This window comes from Dermochelys coriacea, chromosome 4 (genome assembly GCF_009764565.3).
Source record: "Dermochelys coriacea isolate rDerCor1 chromosome 4, rDerCor1.pri.v4, whole genome shotgun sequence".
Lineage (NCBI taxonomy): Eukaryota > Metazoa > Chordata > Testudines > Dermochelyidae > Dermochelys > Dermochelys coriacea.
In genome coordinates, this window is record NC_050071.1 from 33,486,152 (window position 1) to 33,507,051 (window position 20,900).

General features: G+C 38.3%; 1 protein-coding gene across 5 annotated transcripts in view; it reads right to left on the reverse strand.

The window, feature by feature from the left end:
* COL25A1 (collagen type XXV alpha 1 chain) overlaps positions 1–20,900 on the reverse strand; it is a 425,450-nt gene that overhangs the window by 25,151 nt on the left and 379,399 nt on the right. For 3 of the 5 annotated variants that reach the window (XM_043513316.1, XM_043513315.1, XM_043513313.1), the window contains exons 24-31: positions 20,343–20,366; positions 18,563–18,607; positions 15,865–15,909; positions 15,493–15,573; positions 14,399–14,461; positions 12,210–12,260; positions 11,860–11,886; positions 5,047–5,100 (exon numbers count right to left, since the gene is read on the reverse strand). In XM_043513316.1, coding sequence (XP_043369251.1) covers positions 5,047–5,100; positions 11,860–11,886; positions 12,210–12,260; positions 14,399–14,461; positions 15,493–15,573; positions 15,865–15,909; positions 18,563–18,607; positions 20,343–20,366 — 390 coding nt within the window. Of the gene's footprint in view, positions 1–5,046; positions 5,101–6,320; positions 6,357–11,859; positions 11,887–12,209; positions 12,261–14,398; positions 14,462–15,492; positions 15,574–15,864; positions 15,910–18,562; positions 18,608–20,342; positions 20,367–20,900 lie in introns of all 5 variants that reach the window. The other 2 variants (XM_043513314.1, XM_043513312.1) reach the window with 1 other exon arrangement.

A 20,900-nucleotide genomic window follows, 5' to 3' on the forward strand; every position in this document is an offset into this window, starting at 1 on the left:
AGATTAGCTTTCCAAATTATAAGTGTAATATGTGGATTTACAATTTACTTTGTATTTGCAACTGACCCTTCCTCAACATTTCACCTTGAGACATCTGCATACCCTTCCAACTTAACACTAGCTTCTGTTCCTGAACCAAAGATTTAGTTGTCATCATGGACAAAATTTGATCCTGTACCATGATATCCAGCAGCCATACTATGGCCTATTATTTTAAAATGCAGAAGTTGAGGTCCAAGGGCAAAATGAGCTCCTGTTTTTGCATACAGAAGTGCACGTGAAAATTGTAATGATGCATGAAAATAACTGACAGGGCATTTATTATTTATTTCAATTTAAATAGTTTAAAAAGACATTTTTACAAAAGTCTCGGCACTCCGACTCATAACAAATGCCAAAGCAATACCCCAAGAGCAATACATTCTTCTAAATGCAAGAACATTCTGTTTGCTCTGTGTTACAATAAAATTCTTATTGGAAAAAAAAAGCATTAAATAATTATTCAGGCAGGAGCTCTGCAAGCCTGCCACCTACAAAAAAACTTCTTTCCACCCCCCATCATTTAATTGTTTTATTATTAGTTTTATTTGTTATTTATATTACTGTAGCGCATAGGAGCCCTAATCATGGACAAGGACCCCATTGTGTTGGGAACTTCACAAACAGAGAATAAAAAAACATGGTTTATAATTTAAGTTTTAATTTTTTCACTCTTTTTTTTTTTCTTTTTTAAAAAAAGGTTTGGAGTGGTTACAGAATTCCTGGTCCTCCACAGTTTACCACAGAAGTCCAGGATCTGTCACAGCAAGGAGCTTAATAAACATAGGAACTTCTTGATTAGGGAGTTCTCTAATTGCTGCTTAACGCGTGGCTCTTCGTGTTTATGTTCTTACACTACATAGAGATGTCTCTCTTTCAAAGAAGACTTGAGTAATGTAATCCCCTACAAAAAATAAGCTAGGGCCCTCAAGACCATTAAACCAAACTGAGTGGCAACATTAGCTACTGTACCTGCTTTGGACTACAGGACATGTCTACATCTTATATCTCACCACATATTTTTGCAAAAATAAATCCTTAAGTCATGCAGATCTGTCTCAGATGAACTGCTATTAAAGCGAATTGGATCCAGGCCATATAGCAATGACTTCAGTATGGCAGGTCTGAAATAGTGTTACCACAGCTGTTTGTTAGACATCCAAACAGACGTAATTCTGGGTTTGCGACTCCTAGGAGATTTTAGTCAGTATCAAGTATCATCTTTTGTTTTTTTTTCTGCAAATTTAAAGTGGCGTAAAGGTTGACAGGCTCATAGTTAAAATGTAAGGCCCCCCATCTTATTTAGACTGAAATCGATAGGAAATTCCTATGGATTTTCAGTGGGAACAGGCTCAGTTCCTAGCTTCTACCCTAAAAAATAGTGATAATTAAATGATGCTTTCCAGATTTTGAGGAGACCCCTCAGATCCTCTAAGAACAAGAACTGTGAAAATCCCTATTCCTCAACTGGATGACTCAGGAGTCATAAATATGGAGCACTGAGCTTTTTGATATTGTGTATGTACACAATCAAATCACACTGTCATTCTAGGCACACAAGACAATGAAACTGACCAAAAACCTGTTCTGTGCAACACTCAGAATGCAGGAGTCTTTCTAGTTTTTTCCTGATCTGTGATTGCAAAATACCCATTGCCCTGGATTCCTCTTTGTTAGTGAACAACAGAAGCATGTCCTACAATCTAAGCAGATGAATGTGTGGTCAGCAAGAATACTGTGGGAGACCGTGTCAAAAGCTTTTCTAAAGTCAAGGAACAACACATCCAATGCTTTCCCCTCATCCACAGAGCCAGTTATCTCGTCATCAAAGGCAATTAGATTAGTCAGGCATGACTTGCCCTTGGGGAATCCATGCTGACTGTTCCTGATCACTTTCCTCTCCTCTAAGTGCTTCAGAATTGATTCCTTGAGGACCTGCTCCATGATTTTTCCAGGGACTGAGGTGAGGATGACTGACCTGTAGTTCCCAGGATCCTCCTTCTTCCCTTTTTTAAAGATGGGCACTACATTAGCCTTTTTCCAGTCGTCCGGGACCTCCCCCAATCGCCATGAGTTTTCAAAGATAACGGCCAATGGCTCTGCAATCACATCCACCAACTCCTTTAGCACTCTCGGATGCAGCGCATCCAGCCCCATGGACTTGTGCTCGTCCAGCTTTTCTAAATAGTCCCGAACCACTTCTTTCTTCACAGAGGGCTGGTCACCTCCTCCCCATGCTGTGCTGCCCAGTGCAGCAGTCTGGGAGCTGACCTTGTTCGTGAAGACAGAGGCAAAAAAAGCATTGAGTACATTAGCTTTTTCCACATCCTCTGTCACTAGGTTGTCTCCCTCATTCAGTAGGGGGCCCACACATTCCTTGACTTTCTTCTTGTTGCTAACACACCCGAAGAAACCCTTCTTGTTACTCTTAACTTCTCTTGCTAGCTGCAACTCCAAGTGTGATTTGGCCTTCCTGATTTCACTCCTGCATGCCTGAGCAATATTTTTTATACTCTTCCCTGGTCATTTGTCCAATCTTCCACTTCTTGTAAGCTTCTTTTTTGTGTTTAAGATCAGCACGGATTTCACAGTTAAGCCAAGCTGGTCGCCTGCCATATTTACTATTCTTTCTACACATTGGGATGGTTTATCCCTGTAACCTCAATAAGGATTCTTTAAAATACAGCCAGCTGTCCTGGACTCCTTTCCCCCTCATGTTATTCTCCCAGGGGATCCTGCCCATCAGTTCCCTGAGGTTGTCAAAATCTGCTTTTCTGAAGTCCAAGGTCCATTATCTGCTGCTCTCCTTTCTTCCCTGTGTCAGGATCCTGAACTCAAGCATCTCATGGTCACTGCCTCCCAGGTTCCCATCCACTCTTGCTTCCTCTACTAATTCTTCCCGGTTTGTGAGCAGCAGATCAAGAAGAGCTCTGCCCCTAGTTGGTTCCTCTAGCACTTGCACCAGGAAATTGTCCCCTACACTTTCCAAAAACTTCCTGGATTGTCTGTGCACCGCTGTATTGATCTCCCACCAGATATCAGGGTGATTGAAGTCTCCCATGACAACCAGGGCCTGCGATCTAGTAACTTCCGTTAGTTGCCGGAAGAAAGCCTCGTTCACTCATCCCCCTGGTCTGGTGGTCTATAGCAGACTCCCACCACGACATCACCCTTGTTGCTCACACTTCTAAACTTAATCCAGAGACTCTCAGGTTTTTCTGCAGATTCATATCGGAGCTCTGAGCAGTCATACTGCTCCCTTACATACAATGCAACTCCCCCACCTTTTCTGCCCTGCCTGTCCTTCCTGAACAGTTTATACCCATCCATGACAGCACTCCAGTCATGTGAATTATCCCACCAAGTCTCTGTTATTCCACTCACATCATAATTCCTTGACTGTGCCAGGACTTCCAGTTCTCCCTGCTTGTTTTCCAGGCTTCTTGCATTTGTGTATAGGTACTTGAGATAACTTGCTGTTTGTCCTGCTTTCTTAGTATGAGGCAGGAGCCCTCCCCTCTTGCGCTCTCCTGCTCGTGCTTCCTCCCGGTATCCCACATCCCCACTTACCTCAGGGCTTTGATCTCCTTCCCCCGGTGAACCTAGTTTAAAGCCCTCCTCACTGATGTGGTCACTGATGTAGTATGGCAGTAAGAAATGGTCACTCATGCTGCAGTAACTAGTCCTTTGAGATGTCTCCCCAAGGGTGCTCAACTTTAGGTGTGCTAGAGATTTCTCATAGCAGTGTCCATCTGGCCTGCCCATATATGCTTGTCAGTCTCATGCCCCATGCCATTGCTTTATAGCACTGCGCGGGCAAACCACCCTCAGTTCCTTCTCTACTGTGAAGCCTTATAGCAGAGAACTCCAAAGCAGTGGGGAAGGCAGGCAGGTAGTGGAGCATCCATGGGACACACATCTTGTAGAAATACAGTTACTGCACATGGTGAGTAACTATTTCTTCTTCAAGTAGTATCCCTACAGGTGCTCCACACTAGGTGACTATCAAGCAATTCCCCCTAAGGCGGAGAGGGCTTCAGCGTCGAGTCCAGTATGGAAGAAAGTACAGCCAAACCGAACACTGATCAGAAGCTGAGTCGTGAGCTATTGCATAGTGTTCAGCGAATGTATGTAGAGAAGCCAAGTGGTGGCCTTACATATTCCAATAATGGGTATGTTTTTGAGAAATGTCGTAGAGGTGGAAATGGACCTCATAGAGTGAGTATGTATGTCCGTAGATGCTTCAATATTACCAGATTCATAGCAAGAATTAATGCAGTCAGATATGCACGTAGAAAGTCTTTGATTAGAGACTGCAGGCCCTTTCAATCTATCTGCAAGCAAGACAATCAATTTGGAGGTCTTTCTGAAGGGTTTAGTCCTATCCAGACAGAAGGCCCTGGACAGTGATTGGTAAGCAAACGGCCAAGTACATCAGATAAGGAAACCATCTTTGTCTGGGCCAGGTTGCAACTATTAGGATGACTCTGGATTTGTCCTTCTTTATTTTGAGCAGCTACCCCCACCCCCAAACGTTTCTCTGTACCCCCCCGGGGGGGTGCACCCCACAGATTCGAGACCTCTGTTTTAGATCATACCCTTAGCGATGCATATTGTCAATATCTTTGCCTTTTTGTAACTGACTGAAACACAGGAAACAATTCTCCTGCTGCTGCAGAAGAAGGACTAGCATATAGCTCCCTTCCTCTCGTCTTTGTGATTGCAGCACGGCTAACAGGAATGAAAAGTAATAAAAACTTATTTGAGTAACTAAATTAAGCAGATATGACTGAATACACTCAGGGAGTAGATCATATGAGTAAGAAGGTGCTATTTTTACATTTTTCAGATTAAAAATGCACTTTAAACTATATTAGGAAGTCTGACCCTTAAACACAGGAGGTACTATTCTGCTCAGTAACATTTGTGCATGTCATTAGTTTTAAAACAACATTTTGCCATGATGTTTTCCTCATAAGGAGAAACATCTGAATAATGTGTACTTACTCGATCTCCTTTAGGACCTGCTGGGCCATGTGGACCGACTGGGCCATCCATACCCTAAAAGATTAAACAAACAAGTAGTGAAAAACAAATGCCTTGAAATCTGTTAGCAGTTCTTAACTGCAGATTTATTCTGGTCAGGAATTGCCTTAGGATCAGTTCAGCTCCCATTGACTGAAAATATAGGTTGAGATTGTCAAATTTTAATGATGCTGGGAATTGGGCATCCAAATCCACTAGGGGGTTTGAAAATCCCATCTATAAACTATTAGCTGTGATGTATGTAGCTCATCTTTCATCTAATTGGTTTGTACTTTATTGCTTTAAATCAACAGATTAATAGAGGTTTTCAAATGTAGAGTGAATTTCTGCCACTAGGAGTTAAAGGGTTAAACAAGAAAGTTTACACTAAGAATTGTGTAGATTAAATATAAGAGGCCATAATGATGAATGACAAGCTTAAGAAGGCCTTTAAATACACAGCAATGTTGTTCCTTCACTTTTCCCCTTCCTTCTTCATCATTATAAATGCCACAGCAGTTAACATTTGTTATAAATATCAGAAGGCACAACATCGAGTTGTAGAAGTTTTGCACCACTCTCACACACTCCATATTACCTGATCTTGTGAAGTTAGTACAAAACTCATCAGGGCTTCAGATTATATAGGGAAGCCTAATCTTATCAAGTAGAACAAGCACTAGTGAAACCATTGCTTTTTACACTTTTTGTTGTTGTTGCTTTCTAAACTCAGAATTGATGTTCCAAGCATTGCATGGTTTCCATTGCTGAAGTCAGAGGAAAGAGTACAAATAAAAGACAGGAAAAGGAAGATATACAGCATGCTTCATTCAAATGACAGTTCTCCTTACATGGGATTTGAAAGCTAGTCTCAGTGACAAAGCTACAATTTCCAAGGCCAATGTAAATCCAAGATGAACATAAAGCTCAGAAAGAAGATGAATATACTTAGATACACTGAGCCATGTCCCCGTTTTAACAGATTTTCCTGTACAGCTATATAAACAAGGCCAGCTCCAACCAAAATTTCACCCAATAATACATTAAGATTCAGAGCCCCATCTACAGAGCATGGCACTACCTGTCCCCCACTGCTAACCTGTACCAAGACTTTCTTCAGATTCAGCATCATGTAAGTTGCTTGATAAATTTTGCCTCATTCCACATAAGTCACATGTATAAACTAGGCAAATAGGACCACTGTGAAACACATAGACTCAGTAGCAAAGCATGACACAGGAATGCAAGGGACTCACCCGGGGTCCTGGCTTTCCGTCTAAGCCAGATGCTCCCTGTATGATTAGGTTGAAGCATGGATGATGGGTATAACATGAATGACAAGAATGTGAGATTAGTAAGTGGTGTTGATGAATAAACATAATTTAAACACAGAATATAAGCTGTTACGGGGTTCTGGAATGAGGATTACATTATTACAATATGTTAGTTAAAAAATAACATACAACATTAAGAGCCGGATTCTGATCTCAGTTACATTGGTTTTACATTGATGTAACATCACAGTCCTGATGGAATTACACCTGATTTACACCAGCGTACCTGAGATCAGAATGAGGCCCTAGATATATTAGTGTTACAAACATCAGACATTATGGTGTTTCTTGTGCTTTAATATTCATATACTTAATTTATAAATTAACTAACAAGTTGTCTAATGTGAATTATAAAATACTGACAATACTGACTACTCTACTTTGCAATGAAATTAAATATACATTAACATCGATAAGAAATGTTTAAGCTGAAGAAAATTGTGTTACATCACCAACAAAATCTTGACCCTCTTTACAATGGTTTTATTCATTTTCAAGAGCCCAGGAGACAATGATGTTTCCTGTTTTTACCAGCAAATTACAATTGTAGCGCATGTTCATGAACAATGAATCTAATTCCAGGCTGGAAATGCAGATATGCATTGCACTTTGGGCTATTCAGTTTAACATCCTCGGGGACTGGCTGACCCCTGGTGGATTTTATGTGAATAACATAAAACTGGTACACTGGAAACTATTTGCTGGATTATCAAAGGGACCTTGTCAACTTGAAAATTGCTAGTTTCACTGAAAGAAACTAAAATCTTTCTGGTAAAGGTGACATTCCTCAGAGTCTCTCTGCAAATCTTTAAAAACGTTTGACCAGATTTTTTCTGATCATTTTTTAAATGCTGCTGTGCACAATACCTACACAACAACAGGGGAAACAGATTGACTATAAAGTGAAAACCAATTAAATTGACTTTTCACAAAGTGCTGTCAAATGCACAAAGGAAATATAAAACACATTGTTTTTCTTCTAATCACTTTCAGCTCTAGTGTCTCTTGGGACAAAATTTTCAAAAGGAAATGTGATTTTTAAATCAATTATGTCCCTTTCAGATCAATCTATGCCAAGTACCTATAATGAAAACTGTTCTGAACAGTACAAGGCGAAAGTACAAACAACCAAACAAACAAAAACTCCAGCATCTCTGGCTGAATGGGGAATATTTTAAAATTCTAGAAGCTAATTCCCAAGGTCTTTACTCAAATTTTACTCAGTCCTGACTCAGGCAAACCTCCCACTTTAGTGGCAGTTCTTCAATGAAATATCACTGAGGATACATTGAAATTAAAACACAACGTGTTTGATAAAACCAAGTTTTTAAAGCAAACACCACACAACATTGAAATCACAACATGATTAATGTAATTGGGCTGACAGCATCCTCGTGAGGCTATTAACACTGTCCACTGACACGTGACAAAAAGAAACTGACAGCACTGTGTGTTACAGGATGTGACTTTGGACAATGGTACAGACTCTAGATACAACAAAACAAGACTGATGTTCTGCTCCAACATGATAGAGGTTTATAAATGCTGTTGAGTAAACCAGATTTGTTGGTTGAAAGTAGAGAGAAAAAGTCTGTGGTTTGCACTGAAATTGAATAGTTTTTTTTACTTACTGGAAGACCAAGGGGCCCTCTGTCACCCTTTTGACCTGGTTCACCCTTCAATCCTTTAAGACCATTTAACCCTGGTTCACCCTAAATGTAAAAGTATAAATGCCAATTTTTTGGTGCTATAATGGGTAGTTAAGCTGGGACAGAAGAGAGCCAGTCTTAGATGTAGCTGCAAATTCCAGTTCAAAACAAAAGTGAGGTCTTTTCAGTGTAAGGTACTAATTCAGCATTCACAGATTATTGGCAATTTATATGGAGATATTGTACTGACCTGTGCTAAAATATACAATAGACAATGACTGGTCAGTTTAAATACAATTGTGTGCTGAAATAATACAAGAAACTGCTTTGTAAAACTTTCTTGAATCACTTCTAAATAATTATTAAAGTATTTGTCTGATGTGGGGTCAATTGTAATTTTCCTGCCTCTTGAGTTTCCTCTATGCCCACACGTTTCTGTCATAGGCTGATAATTCAAAAGAAAAGAAAAACCTTAGACAAGAATATTAGAGATTTTATTTTGCTCAGATTAGTGATAATTGATTTCTGCAGTGAGATCTGCAGAAAGGTGCATTTTGTGTGGAAGTACATTCTCTTCCAATGACAAACTGGAATTTGCAACACAGTCTTATGTAAAGATACTTTAAACCTTTAAGCACTCATAGTTAAACAGGAAATTAAGAGGAGCAGTGTGTTGTACTGGGACAATGCATTTTGGGGGTCCATCCTTCACTGATCTTACAAAAATATATTTATAGTAGAACAAAAGATATTGTGAAAAGATTGAGATTATCAAGTTACTTGGACATCGCTGTATTAAAAATGGTGAAGTGAATAATGGTGAACCTAGGGTACGTGTAAAGGCATCTTCACACTATGTAAAACTACCACAGCATGGTGGCTCTATAGACAACTCAGGGCGCTAACAATACCTGCTTCCAGTGAGAAATGAAAATGCATAGGATTTTCTCTGTGCCCAGGACTGTTCCCTGTGCCCTGCTCCCAGGGTTTCTCACAAACCAACCAACCAACCAACCAACCAACCAACCAAACAAGCCAACCAACCATAAAAGAATTTAATCTGTGCTTCTGCTTTCAGTGATGTCTCTTTTGTCCCTGCCTTAAAACAGGAGCCATTTCTCTATTTTTCCTCCATTTGAGTGAATGGATGTCTCTGCAATGGAGCTGGAAATTGTAATTTCCAGCTTGAGTAGACATATCCATGCTATGTCCCTTTCCTGACATTTTGGAAGCAGAAATCCTACAAAAACTAGACTCTCAGTTAAATCACGCAATTAACTCAAAAACATTAATTGTGATTAAAAAAATGAATCATGACTAATCACAGTTTTTAATCGCACTGTTAAACAATAGAATACCAATTAAAATTTACTAAACATTTTGGATGTTTTTCTACATTTTCATATATATATTTTAGCCTGTGTTGTAACTGAAATCAAAGGTATATTATTTTTCATTACAAATATTTGCACTGTAAAAATTATAAACAAAAGAAACAGTATTTTTCAATTCACCTCATACAAGTACTGTAGTGCAATCTCTTTGTTGTGAAAGTGAAACTTACAAATGTAGATTTTTTTTTTATTACATAACTGCACTCAAAAACAAAACAATGGAAAACTTTAGCGCCAACAAGTCCTACTTCTTGTTCAGCCAATTGCTAAGACAAACAAGTTTGTTTACATTTACAGGAGATAATGCTGCCCTCTTCTTATTTACAATGTTACCAGAAAGTGAGAACAGGCATTTGCATGGCACTTTTGTAGCCGGCATTGCAATTCATTCACATGCCAGATATGCTAAACATTCGTAGGCCCCTTCATGCTTCGGCCACCATTCCAGAGGACATGCTTCCATGCTGATGATACTCGTTAATAAAATAATGCATTAATTAAATTTGTGACTGAACTCCTTTGGGGAGAATTGTATGTCCCTTGCTCTGTTTTATCCACATTCTGCCATATATTTCATGTTATAGCAGTCTCGGATGATGACCCAGCACATGTTCATTTTAAGAACACTTTCACTGCAGATTTCACAAAACGCAAAGAACATACTGATGTGAGATTTCTAAAGATAGCTACAGCAGTCAACCTAAGGTTTAAGAATCTGAAGTGCCTTCCAAAATCTGAGAGGGATGAGGTGTGGAGCATGCTTTCAGAAATCTTAAAAGAGCAACACTCCAATGCGGAAACTACAGAACCCAAACCACCAAAAAAGAAAATCAACCTTCTGCGGGTGGCATCTGACTCAGATAATGAAAATGAACATTCTTTGGATTGTTATTGAGCAGAACCCATCATCAGCATGGACATATGTCCCTTAGAATGGTGGTTGAAGGATGAAGGGACATATGAATCTTTGGCACATCTGGCACATAAATTACTTGCAACGCCGGTTACAACACCTGTTCTCACTTTCAGGTGACATTGTAAACAAGAAGCGGGCAGCATTATCTCCTGCAAATGTAAACAAACTTGCTTGTCTTAGCGATTGGCTGAATAAGAAGTAGGACTCAGTGGACTTGCAGGCTCTAAAATTTTACACTGTTTTATTTCTGAATGCAGGTTTTTTTGTACATAATTCTACATCTGTAAGTTCAACTTTCATGATAAGAAGATTGCACTACAGTACTCGTATTAGATAAATTGAAAATACTATTTCTTTTGTTTTTTTACAGTGCAAATACTTGTAATCAAAAATAAATATAAAGTGAGCACTGTACACTTTGTATTCTGTGTTGTAATTAAAATTAATATATTTGAAAATGTAGAAAATGTAGAAAACATCCAAAATATTTAAATAAATGGTATTCTATTCTTGTTTAACAGTGCGATTAATCACGATTAAATATTTTAATCGCTTGATAGCCCTAAATAGAACTGATTTCAGAAGATCATTACTGAACCAAGCCTCCAATGCCAGGCAAAGTTTGACATAGTCTAACTGTGGCTCAAACCTGTAAAAAGGGATATTTCTATCTCACCCCCCGGACCACAAAAAACAAATAATTCTTTTTTTAGAAAGCTGAATATGAAAAGAGAAATGTAATGAATAAAATGGTTGTTACAGGATTCATTATGCTTGAGTGTGATACTGACTTTTTTAATTAATATGTTAATTTAATTAAAATACAAATTAAACCATGGTTTCTTTTAATCTTTCCAAAATCATCCATGTTTTCAGGAAACTGGCTCTTGTCTAAGACTTTTGCAGGGTTTCTGGGGTATGTGTCATGTGCACATGCTATGCTAGGGATGAGGGAGTGTTTCCAGCAGCACTAAGATATATAAAGATGCCTGGTGTGGGACTCCTGGTGGGGACTGTGGGAAGTGAGGTGAACTTGTGTTGGAAGGCGTAGGAGATGGGAGAGAGAGCACAGGAAGAGGAAAAGAGGCATATCTGGAAATGAGTTTATTTGATTTCACCTCCTCCATGTACAACACACTCATCCTCTATGTTCTAAAGTGTAATTTAGGCATTTGCAAATCACTAATTAGAATAGCATGAAACTCTCACCAGCAAACAGGAGGCTAGGTAATTTTAATACCAGTTCATAATCATAATTATAAAAATCCAGTACAATTTATGCTCATGTGTAACACACACAAGCAATGATCATAAATTATTACAATTCAAAAATATCCTTTAACTTTTACTTTAGTATCTGCTTGAAGGCTTAAGAGTATCACAAATATTTAACAAATAAATGAGACAAAGGACACAACATAGATGCATGCTTCACTATGGTTAACAAAGAACATATCATGGCACATTACAGATTTAAAGAATCCAGGCAATTATTCATTTACCTTTGGGCCAGGCAGTCCATGGGGTCCCTGAAAATAAAGATTCCATCTTTAATGAAGAAAATAAAGGTTTGTTGCCTTTTCTAGGTACAAGTTGCACCTGCATTTTTCTTTTTACAAAATAAATTGGAAGTGCCAATATAAATAATTACACCGCTAAGTACCTCATTGGGGGAACAAAACAGGGAAACACATTTATACTCACAATTAATTTCTCCACTTCCTAAGAACTTTGGGTTAGGATCCAAATACAGATCCAAAATCCAGGGCTTGGGTCCATCTCTAATAGTCATGTTCTCTCAGCACTTTTATTAAGCAAGCATTACAATGGGGAGAGGGAAAGAAAGACTTACCATAGGGCCTGGTGACCCATGCGGCCCTGGTGGTCCTGAGGGTCCTATGATCTACATATAGAAAATGATGTCATTAGTTCTTGTAGTGAAGGGAATCTCCCTTGTAAATACAGGAAGTCAGACTCTTTCTCCCCAGCTTTCTGCTAACATTATTTGTCATCATTCAGATGAAGAATACTGCAGAGTGCTATAGTTGCTGGAGAGCACTTTAAAAAGTAACAACATAACTTGCACATATATATGGCATCTTTATCTTTGTACTTGCAGTGCTTCTCAGACTTGGCTATTATTCGCACTTAATGGACAGGGTATCTGAGGTACAGAGAGAAAAAAATGACCAAAAATGTCCAAGGTCATACTTCAAGTCAGATGCGGAGCTACAAACAGAATACAGGGTCTCCTGACTCCCAGTCCTCCATTCAAACCATTAGATAACTTTAAAACACTAGCTAGTAGTAAACTTCTTCAAATCCTATCTGAGTAGGGATGCTATTGGCTCTTTTATTTTCTGGAACATATTCCCTGCTGTACTTGCAATCTATATACTACAGGAATAGCGAAGAATGCTGTGATGCCATTCCCTGGTTCCTTTCCAATCCTGATAAATGGAAATAAAACTAAAGAATTTACCTTAAGTCTTGGGATATATCTAGATTGCCCTCTTCCTCCCTTTTTATTTGATTTAGCCCAAAAAGCTCTACTTGCACAAATGTTCAGGCTTAATCCCAATGATGAAGTCATTACAACAGGTAATCAGGTTATTCAGTTTTCAGCATGTGTTCATTACATGCTGGTTTACTTTACTGATCCCACCAAAAACAGAAAGAAGAATTTCATTCTGGTATTTATAATGTTTAACACCACTTCTCACACTGGGCTCAATCCAAAATAGCTATGAATTGTGAGTTATGACAGCAGTACTGAGCTACCAGCAGGGCTGCTGAGCAGCACAGACAGTTCTAGGGATTAACATATAGCACTAATCACTTTTCTAGCCAAACCTCTGAGGTTAAGTGTGAGGTCAACAAAGCAGGTTTTAAAATATAAAATAGGATGAAGAGAGAAGGTTTGATAATGGATGGTGGGAATCTGTCCCGGGAGTCGAGAGGAGTGGGATGGAAAAGAAAACAAGGACAATTGTCATGGCTGTTTTCTCTGGGGGATAAGCTTTTTACAAAAACACTACTAGGAAATTCAGCAAGTATGTGTCGAGATCTTTGAGTTCCACACACACATAATGTTGGAAAGAAACTAATTGATTTTCCCTTCAGAGCTAGATTGAGACATCTGTGCTTCGTAGTGAGAAATAGGATCTAGAGATGCCAAGACAGAGAGCCAGCAACTCTTGAATTCTTATCCTAGCTCTAACATTGACTGCCTGTCGTCTTGGGCAAGATGCTTAACCTCTTTGCTTCAGTTTCATGATCTATAATATTGAGCTAATGGAACTTACCTATATCACAGGAGCCTTGCGCGAGGTTTTTATTTATGTTTGTAAAATGTTTTGCAGAGCCACATACATGTCTGATACTGCAAACACTTACTCATGTGAGTAATCCTGAACATTTCCATGGGACTATTTGTGCCAGTAAAGATGCACCCCTGAAGCCATTAAGGACCGGATATAATGCTCAACCAAATCAATGGGAGTTCTTCATTTGACTTTAATGGGCTTTGGATTGGGGCCTACTATCATTATAGCCCTTTGGAGATCTGGTACTCACTGTACAAGGCTGACAGATAGATAAATGGATTGCTGAGACAAAAAATTCCCATCAGTCTTATCTCTCTGTTTTATCTCTCTATGATTCAACACAAGAAGGGATGGTTTCTATTCTCAGTGAAGCCAATGGGAGTTTTGTCAATGACTTATGTAGGGGGTCTGGATTCTTATTTAGTTTTTAAAACATAGTATAGGGCTAAGTTAGTAAACTAGTGACCTGCTTTCCAGAAGTCTGTATAGAGCAGTGATTCTCAAATTATTGTCCACCAGTAGTCTCCCTTGCCCACTGTGGTTGATCATAGAGTGAAACATTTAAAAACCCCAAAAGTAGGAAACTGTTGGGGTTGGTAGGAGAGGTCATCCATGAAGGTCCCTCTTTGTCTCATATGAAGTGTCCCTCAGAATGAAAAGGTGGAGAACCACTGCTACAATAATGAGCACATCACAATAGCATGGCAAGACTTACAGAAGGACCTTGAGGACCAGGCAAACCAACATCTCCTTTTTCTCCTTTCATACCATTGGCTCCCTACAAAATCATTATAAAGAGTTATTAAACAATTTCTGTCTTATTAACAATTGAATTCACTCTAGAAAAAAGAACATTTTTGTAATTAAATATTTATGCTTTTCATAATAAAAGTTTTGCTTGTAACGGAATTGTACCTCTAACTGTCATGACTTTCATACTTGACACCATGTATTATAAATGTATGCTTATTGCAAAAACCCATGATAATAGCCAGTAAGCACTACACTATCAAACAATGACAAATATTAATTTTAACATGCATGGTTAAAAATATAGATAGAGCAGACAGCAAGGAGTTTATTAAAAGTTCTTTCTATTGTAATTATACTGATTTCATTATACATTGTGCAGGTGAGTGTGTGTGTGTGTGTGTATATACACACTCACACTATGTATACATGTATCTATTAGGGCTGCTGATTAATTGCAATTAACTCAAAAAAATTAATCATGATTAATCGCAGTTTTAATTGCACTGTTAAACAATAGAATACCAATTGAAATTTATTAAATATTTAGGATGTTTTTCTACATTTTCATATATATTGCAGTCAGTGTTGTAATTGAAATCAAAGTGTGTATTATTTTTTATTACAAATATTTGCACTGTAAAAATGATAAAATAAATAGTATTTCTCAATTCACCTCATACAAGTATTTAGTGCAATCTCTTTGTCATGAAAGTGAAACTTACAAATGTAGATTTTTTTTGTTACATAACTGCACTCAAAAACAAAACAATGGAAAACTTCAGAGCCTACAAGTCCACTCAGTCCTATTTCTTGTTCAGTCAATGAATAGAAATGAAATGAAAAGAAATAAAATAGAATGAAAAGTTCTGGCAAATAACCTTTTGGTCTATTATTTATGCCTCCTCCTAGTCTAGAAATGGAACTACTAACACTTTCATTTTATGTTTTCTGCTACTTCTGAAATGTACAAACACTGAAGAATTACCAAATGTGGAAGATATCATTAAAAAACCAAAATTAGCTTTCAGCTAAATTAAATTTATTTTGAAAACTTACTGGTAAGCCTGGGAGTCCAATTCCTCCCTTTTCTCCTGGCATGCCAGACTCACCCACGTCCCCCTTTGAGCCTTTAGGACCCTGAAAAATCATATCTTCATCATGAAAATGACTTATACAATGCTCACATATCAATAAAATCCTAGATTTGTTCAAGGATAAACCAGTAAAATATAGAGTGACTTTTTGCCTCTGATAGGTATGAATTTATTATTGCATCACTGCATAGTCACTGCATGTGTCACATATGGCCACGTCATGTGACTATGAATTCTAAAGCCCACCCCTTCCACAATGTACAATAACACTATTTCTAAAAAAAGCCATAATTGTTCATAGGGTCTGGCCCTAGGTAATGTACTCATGGTGTACCTGCTCCCCTTCAGCTCCTGGAGTTCCTTGGGATCCTGGTTCACCCTGTAAGACATAAGGTGGAATTGTGTTATCTTCCCTTATTACTCCAATTATTGGTGAGATTATGCTGTGCTAAGTAAATTATGTTGGTCAGTAATACCCCCAACCCCACACCTTAGCAGTACACAACAGCACAATGAATGACGTAGCTGCATATTACACTGCAGAGAATAGGAGAGAGACATGTCACCTTGTTAAACATGTTGTGGAAGTTTATCTGCTACAGTATCTACATACACAGAATACTTACAATGGGCCCTACCAACTAGATTGTGTAAGGCCCAGAAAGGGGTATAAATTGACTGCACATTGGCTGACTTACACAGGAGAAAAATTCCACCATCCTCCCAAAAAACACCCACTCTTCACCATTAAAGTCAAATGGGAGTTTGTCATTCACATCAATGAACATAAGATTAAGCTCATGGTCAGTGGTTTAGGATGCTCAACAATGTTGCAGACAGCCTGGGTGAATAAATATGGACAACTCAGACCCTTTACATTTTCTTGCCTGGCTAATTTGATTGTGTCAATCAACCAGGGAAGAGCCTCCCTGCCCCAGTAGAATGTGGGAAGATGCCCTGATTCCTGAATGTCATTCCCAAGGGAGGAGATGACATATAGGGGAGTAGGGGTGGGACCTTTGGTTCCAACCTCTTTAAGGCTGAATTCTGGTTTCCCTTGGCTATTTCTGAGGGGAAAAGTATCCTCTTTGACAAGGAAGCCACGTTCTGTAACTGTAGCCCCAGAGTTTCAGAAACCCACCCCTGACTGGGAGCTGCAGAGACTCTGTAGGCTACACAGATCCTACTGAAATGTCTTTCTATGCCCTCACATATACTGTCCCTCACCAGTTTGTGAAAACCAGAAAGACAGTATTTTCTCACAAATGCTTGCATTGACTCACTTACATCTATACTGGTATTTGGTGAAAAACTTTAAATGTAAGAACAATTTTTGATAAACCAAAAATAATGCATTTTCCCATAATATCATGGGATGGGATGCATCATACATTTAAAACAAATGGCATTGTTTCCAGTGTGGCTGCACAAGAGAGTATTTGCTCTTCACGAGAGCTCATAATCACTGAGAGAGTTTGCTGCTACCCAAACAGGATTTTCTGGAGGATACATTATATGATACGCTCTTAAGAACTACAATAATTATCTCTTATTTAATCAGTTAGCTATCCTGCACCAGTTTAGGGAGGATTCACTGTTCACTCAACATATTCTGCCTTAAAAAAAAAAACCCTTTGTAAGTATAAGCAATTTGTGATTTAGATTGTATAAATAGAGCCCCATCTGGAAAATGCATAGCATACAGCTCCTATATGCTGCACTTTAATGTGTGCATCATCATACAGAAAATATAGACTATTCGAATTTAACCAGATTTTGTATTGCAATTAATAAATGTTATCTAATAAGACATCTTTTATATGAAAAATACATGTAGACAGAGAAACAGACAGCTAGACTCTGTTCTATTTTGTGTGGGTTTACTGGAGTGGAAGAGGAAACTTCTTCCACTCTTGCATATCCCTGCAAATACAAGGCAGAATATAGTCTTAGTTGTCTTGAATGCCATATATGGTGTTGGCCTGATAATGCTCCACAGCACCAAAGAGATGGGATCAGTTGGCTTGGGGTTGCAGCCAGTCTCCTAGCACCCTGTGCACATATTGATCTTGGTGGCAAGTCAGGGGAGTAGAATATGCTGTTCCTTTTTGGAGCAGCAGTATAGTGTGCTGCACGATTCAGTGTTTTTCTCTTTCTGGTGCATATATATGATATAAAAGCTGCATTAATCTGTCCCCATATTTTGGTAAGCACTTCCATGTACAGCCCCCAGTGAAGATTATTCCTGCCAGCCAAGAGTATGAACAATCTGGAAGTTGCTGTGTGCATGGGAGCCATTGTCTGGTGAAGTAGCTACTTCTAAAAATATGTGGATCACCCTCCTTGACCACTAGGCCATACCTTGGTACCCTCCTCCACAGCAGAAGGCCTATAGAGCAACCTCAATGCAGAGTTGGGAGGGAACACCAGCACTTCACCACATCGGCTGAGCATGGGTGATTTTCTACTGGGCATCCATGCACAACACCCAACCAAAACTGTACATATATTGAAATAAACCTTTTATACTAATTAAGATGGATATCATGACATTAGTCCCATCATGTAATATTTCAAGTGTATATGCTCTTCTATACAGTATATTTTATATGTAAGCAAATAAATAAGCAGAAAATTGGAACGTACATATAACATTTTTTGGTTCACTGGCAATTTTGAAAAATTGGAAAAAAAACATTTTGGGTTAAATAAAACATTTTGTTTCATTTTTGAGCATTTTTTCATTTAAAAAATTAAAGGAAATTTTGAGAGGAAAAGTAATTTGAATAAAAAAGTTGAAACATTTCATTTAGAAAATCTCAAAATGAAACATTTCAATTTTTATAGAATTTTGTTTAGCTTCTTTTCTGACCAAAACAATTTGGTAAAATCAACATGAATTTGCAAAATGCTACAGTGTCATCCAATCTACATTTTTCACCGGAAAAAAGTTTCAGTCAAAAAATTTCACCCAGCTCTGCTAGCGAATTCCTAGACTTTTATAAGAGGATGTGTCAACTAAGAAAGATCACCTTTGGTCCTTGTGCTCCTTGAGGTCCGGGTGGCCCTGGTGGACCCTAGACACAGAAACAGAAAAATCTGTTAGCTTTGAACCATCTAAGTTCTTGCAGAACATATCAGATACACATAAGTGTGAACTTCACCATTGTTAATAACACAACCAGTCTTTCTAAGAAAACTTTACTAAAACGGGGAAGAACCAACACCAGCTACAAACAGGTTGTTAATTTATGACAGCTCTCAACAGACAATATGGAGTCACAAAAACCTGTGTTAAAATAACATTGCATGGTTATGGTTTTGAACTTATGAGGGGGCTGCAGCTCCTATTGATGGCAATGGCAAAGCTTCCATTCATTTCAGTGGGAACAAGACTGAATCCCAAAGTACGAAAAATGTAAAGCTGGCATCAGAGCCTACTGAAATCAATGGACAAACTCCTACTGACTGCAATGGACCTGGGATCAGGCCGTTACTGCCTATTGCTACAAGCTACTGACCATCTCCCGAAAGGTGCTGAGTGTCTTTGAGCATGTTCAGTGCTTTGTGGGATGAGGTCATGAGTCATTAACTCATCCCCTTTTGTCTAGCAACTGTAGCAGAAACAGCCTATATGATTGCTTACTGTTCTGAAAAGCTGCACAATGGGGGGATGCATTAAAAACACACAAATTCCATCACTATTATAACAACATTTACAAAGATGGCAAAACAGGCCTAATGAAAATGTTAGAGATAAACAATTAAACAAAAAAAGGAATAAATTAATTTGATCAAATCTGCAGCTCTTTTGGAGCCTAATTCTGCAAAATTCTAAGTGTGTCCTATGACACACTGGGTCCCCTAATGACAGGTTTCAGAGTAGCAGCCGTGTTAATCTGTATTCGCAAAAAGAAAAGGAGTACTTGTGGCACCTTAGAGACTAACAAATTTATTTGAGCATAAGCTTTCGTGAGCTACAGCTCACTTCATCAGATGCATCCGATGAAATGAGCTGTGGCTCACAAAAGCTTATGCTCAAATAAATTTGTTAGTCTTTAAGGTGCCACAAGTACTCCTTTTCTTTTTGGGTCCCCTAAGTTTATAGTAAAGTTAAAAACTCTGGCCCAATGTGTATAAACCTCCAGTGGGAGTCAGTGAGAGTGCAGGGCACAGAAAATACTCAGCACTCTGCAGGATGTGAGCTGTAGGTACTGGAAAAATGTCAGTATTTCATATAACAAGTTCTTTTAACAGTGTCTGATAAGAAAGAGAAGGAGAAATCCTCACACTAAATCCCTCTCATATATTCCTGCTTATAAACTGAAATAGGCTACTTTTTAGGGGGAGGGGGAATGTGAACTCCTGTGTAAAGTTTTCACCCAATATGATTTAAAATAGTTGAACTGTCTACCCTGAAAAATAAGGCTGACAACAGAAAGTTAACTGGTGCCCAATCCTACACTTCTTGCACACTCGGAACGCCCATTTAAATTAATGAGAGATTTGAGAACAGAGCAAATGAAGGATCTGGTGCACAGAGACAGCAATACTAAGAATCTTACATGTCTAATCTGTCTTGTACTTGTATCAATGGAGTTTTGTCATTATTTGATAGGAAAAGAATCTGGCCCTAGTTTTCAACAATATGTTCATTGTAAGGAAAAATTTAGTGAACAGACACATACATGATGATGAACAGGGTCAACATCAGATGAATGAAGATATATCCTAAATAAGCTGAATTATAAACATGCAACTACACAGAATAAAATAGCTACAAAGCACAATAAGTCATGCAGTAAGAATTACCGTGACAGTTAGGGTGGTAATCCTCTGTTGGCAAAATATATTAACAAAAGACAATGTTATCAGATGAGAATACTGAAATAAAATATTTCACTTGTTTAATAATGAACTTCACAGAATCTGTGCTGCGTCTGGGAGTTTTATATAAGTGAAGATTACAAGCTCTGGCTATAAAATTTTCAGGTCTAAATAAGATGTACCTTAACAACAGTAGAATTTGTTGGGGGAAAACTTTTGGCTCCTATACGTAGCTATATATTAATCTTCCACACCTCTCCTGTTCTAAGAGCTGTTATTTTGCCCAGTATTTTGAGGTCTCTGCTGGTTCTGTGTCATTAACAAATACAATTCCCTGAGCTGTGATGCAGGTAGTAATAACAGTACACAAACCAAGTTGCTGATCCACAATATCAGCCATGTTAACTTCAGCTCCATTTAAAACATTTGGAGGAGGGGCAGATCAGTATTTTCATAATGGAAAAAGGGAAAATAGTTAGATTGGTAATTTTTTGTGTTTCAAAGAAAATAGAATAAAACAAAAAGTAGTGAAAATTCTCAAAA